A 15,852-nucleotide genomic window follows, 5' to 3' on the forward strand; every position below is an offset into this window, starting at 1 on the left:
TTTTATCAATTGTTGTATTATTTAGTGTTAAAAAAGGGTAATTTTGTTGTGTTTGATAGTTTTACTATATTTTTAGTATACTTGAAGTTTAAATGCAAGTAGAGACAAGTAGAGACTGCGTGGATAATGTTTACAATTTGTTATTTTTGTAGTTTTTTTAGTTGTTGTATAATTGTTTATAACCTGAAATCTTGTAAATTTTTATCCTATAATTGTTTATATAAACTGTATATATATTTGTCGTATAACATTTGTATAAGTTGAAAATTTGTCGTATATATATTGTTAGAAATTGTTTTTATTTGTCGTATAAGTTGAAAATTTTGTATAAAGTAGTCGTATAACTTGCAAAATTATTAATTTGGTTGTCGTTTTATTTTTAAATTTTTTTGTTTATATGGTTATGGTTATATAATGTTAGTTTTAATTAGAAAGATAAAAATTGTTTATATATTTGTCGTTTAAGTTGAAAATTTGTTTAAGTTGAAAATATGTTTAAGTTGAAAATATTTATATAATTATGTATGATATTGTGATCTATCGTTAATATATTTGTTGTATAACTTGGAAAATTGTTTATATATGTGTATGTTATTGTTTTTTATCGGAAATATATATATATTAGTAATTAAGAAAGTATTTGCAGTTCGTAATATATTTAAAAAAAAGTATATTTTTTAGTTATCTAATTTGTTTTTGTGTTTTTTTTTGCAGCATGATTTTAGTTTAATGAATACGAAAGCCTTTGCGAACCTAAAAGGCTCTGGCGGTAACATATAGGAAGTCTTTGAAGTTTTAGATGATGCCCGACGTGCTATTTTCAGAAATACCGTCTTTGGCTATTTTATTGATGTCCCTCGTTTACAAGGGGACGCTTTATTGTTTCATAAAATGTTCCTTCATCAGATCCGGCCGGACCCTGTTTTATCTCCAGATGGAATAAAACGTTTATATTTTCGAGTAGGCAATACCAAAATGGTTTATGGGCCGGAAGAGTTTTGTTTGATTACCGGCTTCAATTTTGGGGAGTATCCAAAAAACATTGGGAGAAAAGGGTCGGAAAAATTAATAAGCAGTAAAAAAAGATGTTTACTGCGTGAACGGCTATTTCCGGACCATACTAATAGTTCGGTGAAAATCGGCGACCTGAAAAGTTTAATTTTAAATCAAACATTCCTAGCACTTGACGACCTTGATGCAGTTAGAGTATGTTTGATATACATTTTGTGTGAAGGTTTTTTGGGCAAAGAAGTTAACGATCGGGTGCCAAAAGATTGGTTTTTTTTGGCTGAGAATTTGGATCTCTGGAATAGGTATATTTTCTTTACGTTAAAAGTTCTATTTTATTAAAGTTATAATTTATATAATAATGAATTTTGTTTTTTTTGTTTTGTTAGCTTCGCTTGGGGTAGCTATCTATGGGATTTTACTTATGTTGACCTTGAGGATACGTGGAGTAAGATACATCATTATTTATCACTTCCTCAGCGTGGTCAAACTTTAAAGTATTCCGTCTCAGGATTTACGGCTCCAATTAGGGTATAAAAATTTTCTTATATTTATATTGTTTTATTGTTATATTTTTTATTTTAATTTTAACTTTTATTACTGTTATTGTACAAAATTGTAGATATGGATATATGAGATGATTCCGGCTGTTCGTGCATGTGGATTTGCATTGAGAAAAAATAAAGACTTGCCTCGGATGAAAAGATGGAGCGGAACAAAAAAATTGAAATGGGTTGACGTGAACAAGATTTGGTCAAAGATGCAGGTTTAAAAATATTTCGTTTATTATTAATAAAGTTGATTATTATAGTTTTATATGCATTTTTAATATGTTAAATTTTTTAGGAGGGGCTACCACCAAGACAAAACATGTTACCGGGTGATGGTGAGATGACATCTTTTTATTATATGTCATTTCAAGAGTATGTATATGGTGAAGGGAAAGCAGTTCCATTCCCAGTACGGGACCATTTTAGGAGACAAGACGAATCTTCGTCTAGTATGTCGTCCAGTGGTCGCTCTCATGGTAGAGGTCGGGGCAGTGGGAAACACAAGCTAGACGAGTTGTTGAAACGGGTACATGCACTGGAGCAGCATGTGTTTATGAACCGACAACCTACAGAGGTTTTTGTTGAAGAAGTGAATAATGAACAATTTTGGAACGACATTTTTTTTGAGGAACCGACAGTGTCACAAAGAAATTATGATGAACAGGTTAGTTACACGCTACATTATTTATTAAATTTTATTAACATATATGAATACCTGTGTTCATATTTTATATTTGAAAATATAGGTTGTGCAAGATGAAGTGATGAATAAAAACAATACAACTCAAAATGTTTTTGGTGATACTCAAGACGACAAGGTTGTTATAGATGTTACCTTTACGATTTTAATAATTACTTTTTAATAAAGTGTATTTTGTTATTAAGTAAAAAGTTATATTTTTAATGTAGGTGTTGGAGGAGAGTACTCAGTATGCGGGGAACAAATTTGATGATGTGTGTGTGATGTAAACGATTATAGTGAAGTTAAAGAGGTTATTATATAGTTACATTAATATTATATTAATATTTTGTTTATTTAGATATTATTGCTTATTAAATTATGTGTATTTCGTTATTAAGTATAAAGTATTATCTTTAATGTAGGAGTGGGAGGAGAGGAATGACAATGCAGGGAACAAATTTGATGATGATGTGCCGGATGAAGACGAACTAATAATAACGGGAAATGTAGATTATTTTCATGATGATGATGATGACAAAGAAGTTACACCCGATAAACCTAGGAGTCGAAAACCATCACAATTTTTATGCACTCCTTACACCGAGGTATTCGTTTTATTTATAAACCGATGATTTTATGTTTATGTGAATTATCTATGTTTATGTGAATTATCTGAAAGATATACATTTAAACATATGAATATTGTTTTTAGTTGCACACGACACCGAAACAAAAAAGAAGAACAAAAAAGAAGGTTGGTACGAAATCAACATGCCCCGTTCCTCCTCCACTTTTTGGTGTTGCTCATGACTTCTCCATGTTGCGCCTGCAACCTTACGTAGCAGGCGGTGAGGATGTCATCCAAAATTATGTATTGCATTCATACGATGTGCAGCATCGTTTGTTTAATTTCGTGTTAGATAGAGATTTTTGGAGCTCATTGTTTGGGCATACACACGACGGATGGTTGGAGTCAGCGGTAAATAAATTGTTAATTAATTCTTTTAAAAGTTAATTGTTTTTTAGTCAATAACAAAAGTATCATGTGTGCAGCATATAACCATTTGGTACCGACTTTTGATGGAGAGACGGTTAGAGAGCGACCGACATACAATAATGCCTCCAAATTTTTTTGTTTCTCATGCTTTGGAAGAAGGACAGGACTGGAGGGCGTTTATGGCTGGTATTGCTACATACATGAACTTCATGGTTGCTTGGTGGGATGTTGATACGGTAAACTTAATAGTTTATATTGAAAATAATATCGTTTTTTTGTTATGTATTTGTATTGTGATGTTTTTGTATTGTGATGTAAATAAACATAATTTTATTTTCTGATCCTTATACAGGTCTTATTGCCGATTCATTCATCCCCTAATCATTGGCTATTTGGGGAACTACGATTAGCGTCAATGGAAGTGCATATTTATGATAGTCTTGGTAGAGGTGCTTATGAAAAATTCCAATCCGAAGGAATCTTTTCCAAATTTGAACGTCGGGTGGCAAATTATTTGGACAAGATTAAGTATTGGGCGCGGAGGAACATCCCAAGGATTCCATTGAATATGCAATTCATTAATGAAGAAAACGTTCCCCAACAAAGTAGTCATTTGGGAGATTGCGGTGTATTTCTTTGTATGTTTATGGAGCAATTGGTTTCAGGTCAACCAATACGTGTTCTTATTGACCCAAAGAACGCAACTTTAGAGTTCCGTCGCCGGATGGCAAAAATTATTTGGGGGTCTAGTCTTGCTCCTCTGTAGTTGGATTATATAAATGTATAAATAATTTAATGTTGGATTTCATTATTAGTTAATCTTTAGAGTTTACTCAACGGATGACAAAAAATATAACGATACGACAATTACAACAATTTAATGACCTACTAATTACTTATCAATAAATTTAACATAAGAACGACCACAACATTTGTTTTAACGTTACAAATACAACAATTTATTGACTAACAACTTCAAAACCATAAAAACAATATTGAAAAGCTTACAACTTGTAAACAAGAACTGCCAAGAACAACACCCAACTACAAACCAACGCTATCTTTAACTTCTTATTTTCTGATTGAAAGAGCTTATTAGAGTTAGCTACTTTAGCTATTACCATAGAAGATTGGTCCTTCTCTTCATCAACCCAACTGATAAACCCGCATTTTGGTCCCTGTTAAATTTAATATCCACAGTAAGAAAATAAATTTGTGTGATGTAAACACGAGGGTTTAAATTTGAATGACGGTAAGAACATGATACCAAATACGGGCAAGCGTAGAACAATCTTCCTGGGTTTTTAGCTGTACCCGAAATCCTAACGATACGTTCTCCTCCCCAATTGCAGTATGCCATTAGCCTTCTTATTCTTTTAAATCGGAGTTACTTTCTCAGTTAAATTTTTTCATAATGAGTGACACCCATTTATAGAATAAATCATATTACAGACAATTCTTTATGACTATGAAATGAACTGGTTTGACTATGAATTCAAAAAGTTCAACTATGGAATGCAGACAAGTACATTCTGTAGTATTGTCATGTCGGTCAGTGAAATTTGACTATGAAATGAACCGGTTTGACTATGAATTCAAAAAGGTCAACTATGAAATGCAGACAAGTACATTCTGTAGTATTGTCATGTCGGTCAGTGAAATTTGACTATGAAATGAACTGGTTTGACTATGAATTCAAAAAGGTCAACTACAAATTTAAAAGGTTAAACTATGAATTTTGATCAGTAGAGATACAATATCTTCTATTTATAATTCCATTAGTGTGATCATTGTAGAGCACAATTATCGGTATTGAAAATGAGTAGTCACAGCCAAAGAACCTTTTCTCAACTACCAATTTTCTTGCATAACCTTCAAAGAACAAATCCTAATACCTTCACAGCCATTAAGAAAACCGATAGCAACCGCTTTCAATTCTGTTTTGTGGCTTTGGGTTGCGTGGTATAACATTCTTCTTTTATTGAGTTATACAATATTTCATGGTAATGTATGTCGATTAGTTCTTACATAACACTAATATGTGTTCGTTTTTATGTAGATTCGTACCTTCCTTAGGTGCATGATACCGCTGATATATGTGGGTTATTTACCCCTTCTTGGGAGCTTTCTGACAACAATGTACTTCGCAGTGGCTTTAGATGGAAATCATGAGCCACTGCTCTTAGCACTTGGTTTGGGAACCTTACAGTGTGAAGAATCATGGAGATGGTTCATGATGAGGTTAAGAGATTGTTTAGGTGAGGACACAGAGGTTGGTTTCATAAGCAACATGTGTGATAACATAGACTTTGGTGTTGACAGTGCCTACCCGGATTCCTATCATGGATATTGTCCTAAAGATATAGCTCGAAAGATACGTGAGTCTATCGGACATAACAATACGGAAGTCGAATCGATGTTTTGGAAGTCATGCAATGCATATAGCGTTGATGAATTTTACTTGTGTTTCGAAAGGTTGCAAAGTACATGTAGGCAACCACCTTTCTGCACCTTGCTTATGAGTCCAATTTACTGGCTTGACGATATACCGATTTCAAAATGGACAAGAGCATTTTTCCCAAAAATACGTTACAATGTTAAATCGATTGACGTCCCTGAAATTTTGCAAATTATATCCTCACGTGAGTTTCCTATAACAACAATAATTGAGTTACCCACAACGTCGATAAAATCAAAGTATGCTGATAGGGCCGAACTAGCTGGTAAGGGAGATTGTTATATTTTGTTTTTTTTATTGTGCTGCTATTTTTATTAAAATATCAAATTTTACAGGGAGGTTTTCTGGTGGGTTGACCCCTTACGTTGAGAGTAAGGTTCAAAAAAGTCTCAACAAGTCTTACAATTGTAATGCAAAACGTTTGTATGGGGATACATTTGAAGTCCATGACACTTTTGCCACCAGCAACGTACAACTTGAACGAAGGGTATGTAGTTGTGGTAAATGGCAAAAAAGCGGTATACCATGTGGCCACGCTATAGCATGTCTAAGAACTCGTACATCTGAGTCCATTCAGAGAATGGTTGAATACAAGTTCACTAATTATGTGTATCGAGTTGCATATGGATCTGAGTTGGTGAATGGTATACCATCATATGAGCATTGGGAAATACCAAATGAAACGGTGGTCCTATTACCTCCCTCAATGCAGTAGTTATTCATGTAGCACATTTATGTTTTATGTAGTATTATGTATTAGTTTTTTATGTACTCCGTTTTTATTTTCCTGCTGTGTTACGTATTAGTTATCCATGTACCCAATTTATTTTTTATGTCGTATTATGTGTTAGTTATTTATGTACCCCGGTTTTATTTTATTGCTTTCTAAATATTGGCTATTGAGGGAACAACATACATTACAAGAAATGGACGTTTATTAAATAGTAACGACTAGACACATACAACAACAAGCAACTTAAATAACGAAAAACAATTAACTTAACCAACATGCATATTAAAAATAAGGGACATTCTTTAAAACATTCCATGCATCTAAGTGGGTAAACTCGCTACCATCGTATTGAAAGCGGTATAGTTCCAAAGCCACCTGCCGTAAAATGTCTTCATCCGTATTTGCATGTTCGTTATCCAACTCGTTATAAATACGTTGAAATTGTTTCACCTTCATTTTCATATCCAGAAACTTCTCTTTGACATCTCTTCTTCTTCGATATTGAGTGCGGTTCATTAAATGGTGAAACAAATGACAGACACGAGACCAAAATGATCCAGCACGAACTTGTGGGGGACCCGGTGGAAAATCCACCTCTACAGTTGTAATCCAAGCTTGAACCAAAGCGACCTCCTCTGCGTTCCTCCATATATGTGGTGAGTCCATAATTGCAAGGAGGGAAGTAATAGAATACAATTACAACGGATATTGAAATCTATTTATAACGACTCCTTACTTTCCTGGTGCAATGAGTTGTCAACTCAAACTGCAATGTATTGTTTTGTCATTCAACCGGGGATGAATTGTCAACTCGAACAGTGATCTGTTGTGTTATAAGTATAGTACACTGCATTCCTCAGTTAATTTTGACTATGAATTGCAGACATATTAGAAGTTTGGACTGCGATTTTGTGTAGAAACTACTATAAATTGACCATAAGTTACATGCAAAACGTTATTAAATTAACCAATATAGTTGTTCAAATATTGTTTTTTAGATTCTACCCTCTTTGTTTCAATCCAAATGACTTCTATATCATGGAGCAATGAAGAGTTCTTGGTTCTTACACATGCTTATATTCATGTGTACGAGACAAGCAAGTTGAATGATCCAATGTTTTGGAGCCGTCTAACAAATATTTTCAATGCTGAAAACCGAATGGCTACAAGAAACGATCGTGACGAACTAGACATCTTAGCAAGATGGTATGAAATGAAAACCGAAGTTCTATTATTCAACGATCTTTATACCAAAATTGACGACACCCGTTTAAATGCTACTGAGGATGTCATCTTGGAAGCTGCTAAGGAGGAATACAAGTCATTAAGTAACGGGTTGGAATTCCAGTTTGAAGCCCCTTGGAATATTTTGAAATATATCCCGTTTGTTTAAAATCTATTTTAGTTTATTATTTGAGTACTAGGTTATTTTCATGTACTAGGTTATTTTCATGTATTTCGTATGTAATTCGTATGTATTTCATATGTTTAAAATATATTTTAGTTTAGTATGTGAGAAACTCGTATGATTAAGTTGAGTTAATATATTTTAGTTTATTATGTGAGAAACTCGTATGATTAACTTGAGTTAATAAATGGTCATTGCATTAGTTATCAAAATATATTAGAATACATTAGTAACAAGATTCCATGAACCATTAAAACATCACAACAGTTACATGAAAAAAACGACATAATACGAACAAAGCATTAACGTAAAACACAAGTCAATGGCTTATTCTTAACACAAATTAGAGCGGTCTACTTGAAATACTGTTTATCTCTAACAACCTTCCAAACTTCCTCATATTCGAAGTCTCTGCCGTCATGCTCAAAGATGTAAAACTCTGTAACAACTTCCAAGAACTCTTCTTCGTCACGACAACGAACATTGTTACGTTTCGCATAACTACATGCTCGATTGAACCATGTCACTTCCTCCTTTACATCCGTCCACTTAGTAACAACATCTGATTTTTCTCTTTTTTGCCCTTCTCCCATCTCATGGTTAAACAAAGATGTGATGCGACTCCATTCATCACCAATTAGGCAATGCGGGGGAGCAAGTAACGGTTCACCATCCTTAACACTTAGCCAGCACCGTGTTAGAACTAACACCTCGTTTGTCGTCCATGGCCTTTCAGAATTGGAACCAGGTACTTCATTCGAAGAACTTGCTGCATTCGACGGCATTTCTAATAATGGGAATTCGTTTTGTTTAGGTGATTTGGGTGTTTGGTTTATAGATCTTAAACATCTATTTATATAAATAAATAGACTATGAAATAATACTTTGACTACGAAATGGTTATATTTGGACTACGAATTTCAGCTTTATGCAGTGTTTTGTCATGTCAAACTGTCTAGTCATTTCAAAGTTGGACTTCTCATTACTGTCTAGTATGTATAAATACCACTTATCGCTCCAGTTTAATACAACAACGATTTTATTATGAGTTCCTCACACAAATTCGAAATTTGCTCATGCAACGAAGTAGATTGTTACTACTGTGATTCGGTAGACCCTTTTTTTACACCCTCTTCAGCCGGGTCATATATGTCACATGAAAATTTTGAAGAATTAAAGAAGGCTGAAGCACAACAAGAAGAGGACAAAGAGTCATCCCGACTTCTCACTCAACTTGCTAATGATATAGGTTCGGAATGCAAACAAGCTGAAGAATGGATTGACCTCAATAAAAACAAAATCAAAGAGCATAAAGATTGGATAAAAAAGAGTAAGAAGGCAATCAAAACGACTGAAAAACGGCTTGCTGAGAAGGATGAGCACTTGATACACATTATGGTAAAAAAGGATCGTTTCGAAGACAAAATGAGAATTAGGGATGACTATATAACAATGGAGAAAGAGAAGTACCCGTTGCAGTTCCCTGAGTTTAAAAATTAGTTATAAAGTTGTTGTAATATTATCATGAAACAGATTAGGTTGCCAAAGGATCGTTTGTTGTTTTTTTTTTTAAATAACATGTTGTAACTGTTAAAATAAATCTGCAAACTATATTTTATAATATAAAGGCTTCATTCATTGTTATAATCAACAAACTTAACTAAAATATGAAAGCATAGCAATGTCTTGTAAGAGTTAATAAAAATATTACAATACATAATAAGCTAACAACTCGTCATTACTCTTAATTTCAAGGTTGTTTTATATCAAAATCAGCGTTATGGGTTTGTGAGCAACCCGCTGAACCACCAATATTATATGTCATTTCTGCAGTAGAAATTATGTGACCTGCTCTGCTACCAGACGCCCTTCCAGTACAATTATTTCTCGTGTGTCCTAGTTGACCACATGTAGAACACTCTTTTATAATTGGACCCTCGCCTTGGGATGGAATGCGGTCTGTGTTTCTTGGCCTGCCTGGCTGACGTTTATCCATTATAGGTGGCTTAACAATCATCAAATCATCGGGGATCTCCCATTCGGATGGCTTCGGCAGAGGGTTTATTGATTCCTCATATGTTTTCCTCAGTGTTTCGGTAAAGTAAGCATTTAATGCAAACCTCGAGCAGTCTTGATAATTGTTCACTGTTAAACATCTTATGACATGACCACAAGGTATCCCATCAAGTTGCCAATGCCTACATGTACATGTCATATGTTGAAAATCAACAATCACATTTTGTGCCCCCTTTTTGACCTCGCATTTCGTATTTGAGATCATGCGAACATCCCATTTGGTAAAAATTTTCTTGTTTTCTTTTACAACTTCATCCGCCCAAGGGGTAAGTGTTGTTGTTGCTTCCGCTAAAAAAACAGCCAAAATGAAGAAGTTAAAATCAATAACATCGAAACTAATAAAACATTAATATTACAAATTTACGTAATACCTGCAAAGTTACGTCTTTGAAACCACCATTGTTGCATTGTAGCACGAAAAAAATCAATCAACATAAGTATTGGCACCTTACGTGCGTGTCTAGATAATGCATTTATAGACTCCGCACTGTTGGACGACATAAGATTGTATCGGTTCCCTTTAAAATGTGCCCTTGACCAGGTTTCTGGATTTATACTTTTAAGTACTCCCATACTGGTTCTTTTGTCTTTTTCATAACATCCATGGCAGCATCAAAAGCATCAACTGTGTACGCCCTACACACCTCCCAAAAAATTCCTTTAACCGTCTTACTCTTGCCGAATCTAGATACTATGTTGAAATACAAATGGACACCACATATTCCATGATGAGCGTGAGGAAAAATGTTGGCAACAGATGTTGCTATAGATGGAGACCTATCAGATATAATTGTAAGCTCCTGCATATTTCCTATGCAATCACGTAATTTTTGAAAAAACCATGTCCAAGAATCAGTACACTCATTTTTGCATATACCATATGCAACCGGTAATATTTGATTTTGTCCGTCCTTAGTAACTGCAAGTAGCATGGTACCTTTGAACTCGCCCTTTAGGTGAGCTCCATCTACTACTAGGGTCGGCTTACAAAAATTGACAAAAGCTCGTACCTACAATACATTGTATATCTATTCAAATACACCAAAATAAATATTAAAAAAAAATTAGGACATGATAATACTAACCGAGCAACCGAGTGCGACGTACAAAAACTCAAACCGATCATCAGCATCTGTTTTAATATGTGTGACAGTACCCGGATTATGTTTGGCCAAGTTGTGACAATACGCCGGAAGTTTGGTAAAAGAATCCTTTTTCGTACCCCTTAACGACAACAATGCATATTGCTTCGCACGCCATGCCTGATGGTATGAGATATTGATATTCAATTGAGCATTCATATCATTAACAATTTCTTTTCCCCGATAAACTCTACTATAGTCTTCAGCCAAAACATCAGCAACATATTCACCCAAAACATATTTGTTTGCTTGTCGATGATTAGGTTGCAACAATGTTGAAGAACATGTGTGTACATCAACAAATTTATTCACTTGGAAAAGTCCATCAGCATTTTTAATTGCTTTTGCTCTTAGTAACCAAGAACAATTTTTCGAAACACACACAGCTTCATACCTTGATTTGGTGGATCTACTTGTCCTCGTCTGGAAACCTTCTCGAAGACATTTTTTACCAATACAACGCTTTAAAAGTTCTTTGTTTTTAAATATACTCTCACATTGAATCTTTTGAAGATTAATGTCTACCATCTGTGTTGGGATATCTTCATTATTATCAACTGGCCATGCTGGTACAGGGGGCATACCGTGAAAAAGGTTATCGGGATACTTAGCTTTAACTTTATCACCCAACTCATCTTTGGAATTACTTTGTAGCTCGGTTATATCTAAACATACATCACCAACATCAACATAATGCCCGTAAACATGATTTTTTTCATTTTTTTGAGTTGAATTTTTTTCTTTTTAGTTTTATCTACCACACGCCTATTCATAAGTTTAACTTCTTGTTCGGCAACATCATCACAACGACCACCAACATGATTAAGATATGTACCAACATCATCATCACCAACATACTTGTAATTCTCGGGATCCACATAGTGAATAGGTGAATAACTAACATTAACATTTTCAGCAACACTGTGAAACTGAGGTACACTAGGAGTATTGAAAGTACCTATCGGATCGTTGCTCCCTTTAAAACTGCATAAATTACCAACAACTTCGTTTCCAATTTCACCGCCCCCATTAACCTCCTCAACTTCATCAACCACCACAAACACTTTCACAGCCCTTCCTCCACTACATTTGATTACGTTTATCAACATTCTAACATCCACGTCTTCAACTATAGCTATATAATAATTTAATTCAGGATGGTGGAAACGAAGACTAATTCTATATTTGTCTAACAAACCAATTTTGCTTCTTACCAAAGATACAAAATCACTATAACTAATATACTCAGAAAATATCAAAGCAAGTTCAGAAATACCTCCCTGTGGACATATGTATTCCAGATTAGTTTCATTAACTTGCCATCTCCCACCCGTTACAAGACAAACCAAATATTCAATCATTTTTTGAGCAAATTGTAGAGATAGAGAGTATTTCACAAACAAATAACAACCAAAATGATATTTTTTCTACAAAAGTTTTTATATAGCAAAACCCATTTCGTAGTCAAACCAACTCATTCCATAGTCAAACTTAAAAAAAAAATAATAAAATAAAATAAAATAAAAAAAATTGCATGATTTCGCAGATAGGATCAGAGGATTTCGCAGATGGGACCTTCTCCATCTGCGAAATTACCCCTATTTATACCGAAAAAATTTAAAAAAAAAAAAAAAAAATTCTCATCTGCGAAAGTACAAGTGCCTGAAGCACAGTTGTGCTTCAGGCACTTGTACTTTCGCAGATGAGATGCCCATTTCGCAGATGGGACCTTCTCACCTGCGAAATGGGTGGCTAAATATGTAATCCCGATTTTTTTTGGCTATTTTTGTAATGCAATTAGTGTAATTGGCTATTTTTGTCATTTTCTCTAAAATCATTTTAGCCCGAGCCCGAATGTGCATAATACCAATCCAAATTCCAATGGACCTAAAGAAGAAGAAGAAGAAAAAAAAAAAACCCCGATTAAACACTTATGGAGGCGCTCGGCCCAAACTACCAAAAGCCGAAAATAGAATTCAGTCGACAGTCGACACTCCTCGATATGGCGGCGATCTTCGTCTTCGCTCAAGCAAATCTCCTTCTCCATTGTTGATCATTTCAAGGTATTATTCAAGCTATCTCTCTCTATACAAGAATTGGCACAAGATCTGTATACACTCTAATTGTCTGAATAATTTTATTTATTCTTCCACCTGGAACCATATGTTTAGATGCAAATCCCTAATTCAATCAGACTTTTCGACTCGTTCACACTCCACAACAAGCACATACATCATTCTGTTATCCTTCTCTTTTAGTTTCTTCATCTCGTAGTTTAGCGTTTAGGTTTTTTCGTTTTACTGTTCCAATTTTTATGTTCTTGTTCGGGTTGTAGTTAAATGGCGTCCCTGAAGGAAATTCTAACGCGTCGGCCAGTGGCGGCGACAGTCCGTCTCACCATCCCAGCCGGCGGAGCAAGACCTGGACCACCGGTAGGTCCGGCTGTAGGTCAGTACAAAGTTAACCTAATGGCGTTCTGCAAGGACTTCAACGCTCGCACACAGAAATACAAATCGGAAGCTCCAATCGCTGCTACTGTGACTGTTTTCAAAGACAATACTTTTGAATTGAGCGTTCGTTCTCCTTCAGTCACCTGGTTTCTAAAAAAAGCCGCCGGAATTGACTCCGGGAGTGGACGTGCAGGTCATGTTGTTGCATCAACCCTAACCCTAAAACACATCTATGAAATCGCAAAGGTGAAGCAAGCAGATCCGTATTGTCAGTACATGTCCTTGGAGGCGATTTCAAAATCAATTATAGGTACAGCTAAATCTATGGGGATTAAGGTTGAAAAGGAGTTGGATTGATGATGAATCTTGAAATCTTGATTAATGAATGTTAGATTTTTGTAGACTAGTGTACTTGAGATGATATCTGGATTTGAGTATTTGAAAATTGCTTTGAAAAACTGCATAAAATCTTCGTGTTTGAAGTTGTTTAAAGGTTTTCCTGTGTTGAAAGGTGAAACTTGAAGCCTGTGATTTCATATATCTTGCAATCTTTGTATAGTCTTTTGTTTTAACTTGTGGAAAAGTGATTATTGCAATCGACTTTTAAATTCTTGTGAAATTTTTGTATGTTGAAACATCTGCAAATGTGATGGTTTAACAGAAAACCAGTATCTCTGTTGCTTAGGTTTTGTTGAAATGGATATGATAGATTTAATTAGTTGGTTGATTGTACAATTAGTAAATGCTTAATAGGAAAATGAAATGACTTAGATGGGTAAAAATCTTTTCCAAATGGTCAAAAAACATCATTAAACTTGTTTTTTTTTCTTGTTATATCATATAACTTGGTGAAGTGGTAAAAAAAAAATACAATTGGAGGAGGATGTTGCTGATTTGGCATTTGTTTTGGCCGGTTTTCCTTAGAAATAAAATCTTTACATTGATATCATTTTTTCCTATGTGGCTATTAGAGATGTACCCCTGATCTATGGACACTTCAGAGAGCATTACACATGATTATGTGAAAATTAGAGCTTTCTTTAGTTCGGAGTATAGTCTTCCTATGGAAGAAGACAAAGACTCTCTTGTCTAGTTTAACCATATTAAAGCTTCTATGATGGATGTTGATTTCAAACATTCAAGGAAAACCACAATGACTGGTTTGTGGATACAAATGAATCAAAGTACATGTGTGCTACAAATGCACTTCGACCTAAAATTCCTAGTCTACTTTAACCATATTAAAGCTTCTATGATGGATGTTGATTTCAAAAGAATGGGTTTCAACGACTACATTTTATATATAAAATTTTTGACTAATGACGTGTGTTGATGTGTACTACTATGTTGGACAAGTATCACTAAGACATATGTCGAGAGCATTGACGAATGATGATGATTTTGTTGATTTTTAAAGGATGCTTATGTATAATGGTAGAAGAATCGAAAGTGAATACTTTGATGATCACGTGGACGCATTCTTGTCTGATACATTATTAGTTGTTCATAGAGGATATGTTTTTGAATTGAATAGTGTGTTGGTCCCTTTTTGAGCAACAATTGTTTTTATTTAAGACCAAATACAGTTTACTTATAAGTTCTAGAATACGTTGGCAACTACACCAAACCCCCACCCCTAGTGTATCTTTATTTTGATCTAGTTCAGAAAATGGGATAATATGGTACCCATCGTTGGTATGAGATTATCTAACATAAAGCAACTTAACTATTGTTAAGCAATTATGTTGTTGCTAATGGGTATAATCTATGGTATGAAAAAATGACAAAAGTAGATTGTTAGTTAACTGTTGCAAAAATGACAAGGAATAGGTTTCATGTCCTTCTACATTACGTGTAAGTTGGATTAGTAAAGAAAATTTTGTACTAAGTCCTTAATTGTAGAACATAATTATACTAGAACCTTTATCTTTAGGTTATTTGTCACATATTCATGGGTGGGAAAGCAATTTGTTAATCACATTTTGGAAAACCCCTAAAATAAGTTATGGAAAAATGGCACATGAAGTTATGAAGAGATTCAACATAAAGATTAGTGTTTTGTAGGGTAGAATGCAAAGAAACATGTTTTAAATGAGATTGAAGGTACATCCACATTATGAAAAATTATGAAGTTATGGTTAGATTTTAAAGTCTAATCTAGGTTCTATTGTGAATGTAGATGTAGATATTATGCCTAATTCTACATGTTGTATTTCAAAGATACATATATGTCTAAGAGGTGTAAATGATTGTTGGATTCAAGGATGCATAAAGTGAGAATAAACAATATGTTAGGCACATCTATGCCAGCTTTAAGAAAACATCCGCAAATGTTGAATATAGGAAG

General features: G+C 34.3%; 3 protein-coding genes across 3 annotated transcripts; all 3 read left to right on the top strand.

Moving 5' to 3' along the window:
* Positions 1-1,635: 1,635 nt before the first annotated feature.
* Positions 1,636-2,535, top strand: LOC145033748 (uncharacterized). The gene is made up of 4 exons (XM_078982293.1): positions 1,636-1,774; positions 1,855-2,223; positions 2,306-2,377; positions 2,469-2,535. The coding sequence occupies exons 1-4, from the start codon at positions 1,646-1,648 to the stop codon at positions 2,526-2,528; spliced, it is 630 nt and encodes a 209-aa protein (XP_078838419.1). The 5' UTR covers positions 1,636-1,645; the 3' UTR covers positions 2,529-2,535.
* A 2,840-nt stretch (positions 2,536-5,375) lies between these two features.
* On the top strand, positions 5,376-6,411 carry LOC145035654 (uncharacterized). Its single transcript, XM_078984163.1, has 2 exons — positions 5,376-5,961; positions 6,032-6,411. Exons 1-2 carry the CDS (start codon positions 5,376-5,378, stop codon positions 6,409-6,411), a joined length of 966 nt encoding a protein of 321 aa, XP_078840289.1.
* Positions 6,412-13,315: 6,904 nt separating this feature from the next.
* Positions 13,316-14,043, top strand: LOC145036795 (uncharacterized). Its single transcript, XM_078985275.1, has one exon. It carries the CDS (start codon positions 13,395-13,397, stop codon positions 13,860-13,862), a length of 468 nt encoding a protein of 155 aa, XP_078841401.1. The 5' UTR covers positions 13,316-13,394; the 3' UTR covers positions 13,863-14,043.
* The last annotated feature ends 1,809 nt before the right edge of the window (positions 14,044-15,852 follow it).

This window comes from Lactuca saligna, chromosome 3 (genome assembly GCF_052625555.1).
Source record: "Lactuca saligna cultivar CGN05327 chromosome 3, ASM5262555v1, whole genome shotgun sequence".
In the NCBI taxonomy this organism is placed as follows: Eukaryota; Viridiplantae; Streptophyta; class Magnoliopsida; order Asterales; family Asteraceae; genus Lactuca; species Lactuca saligna.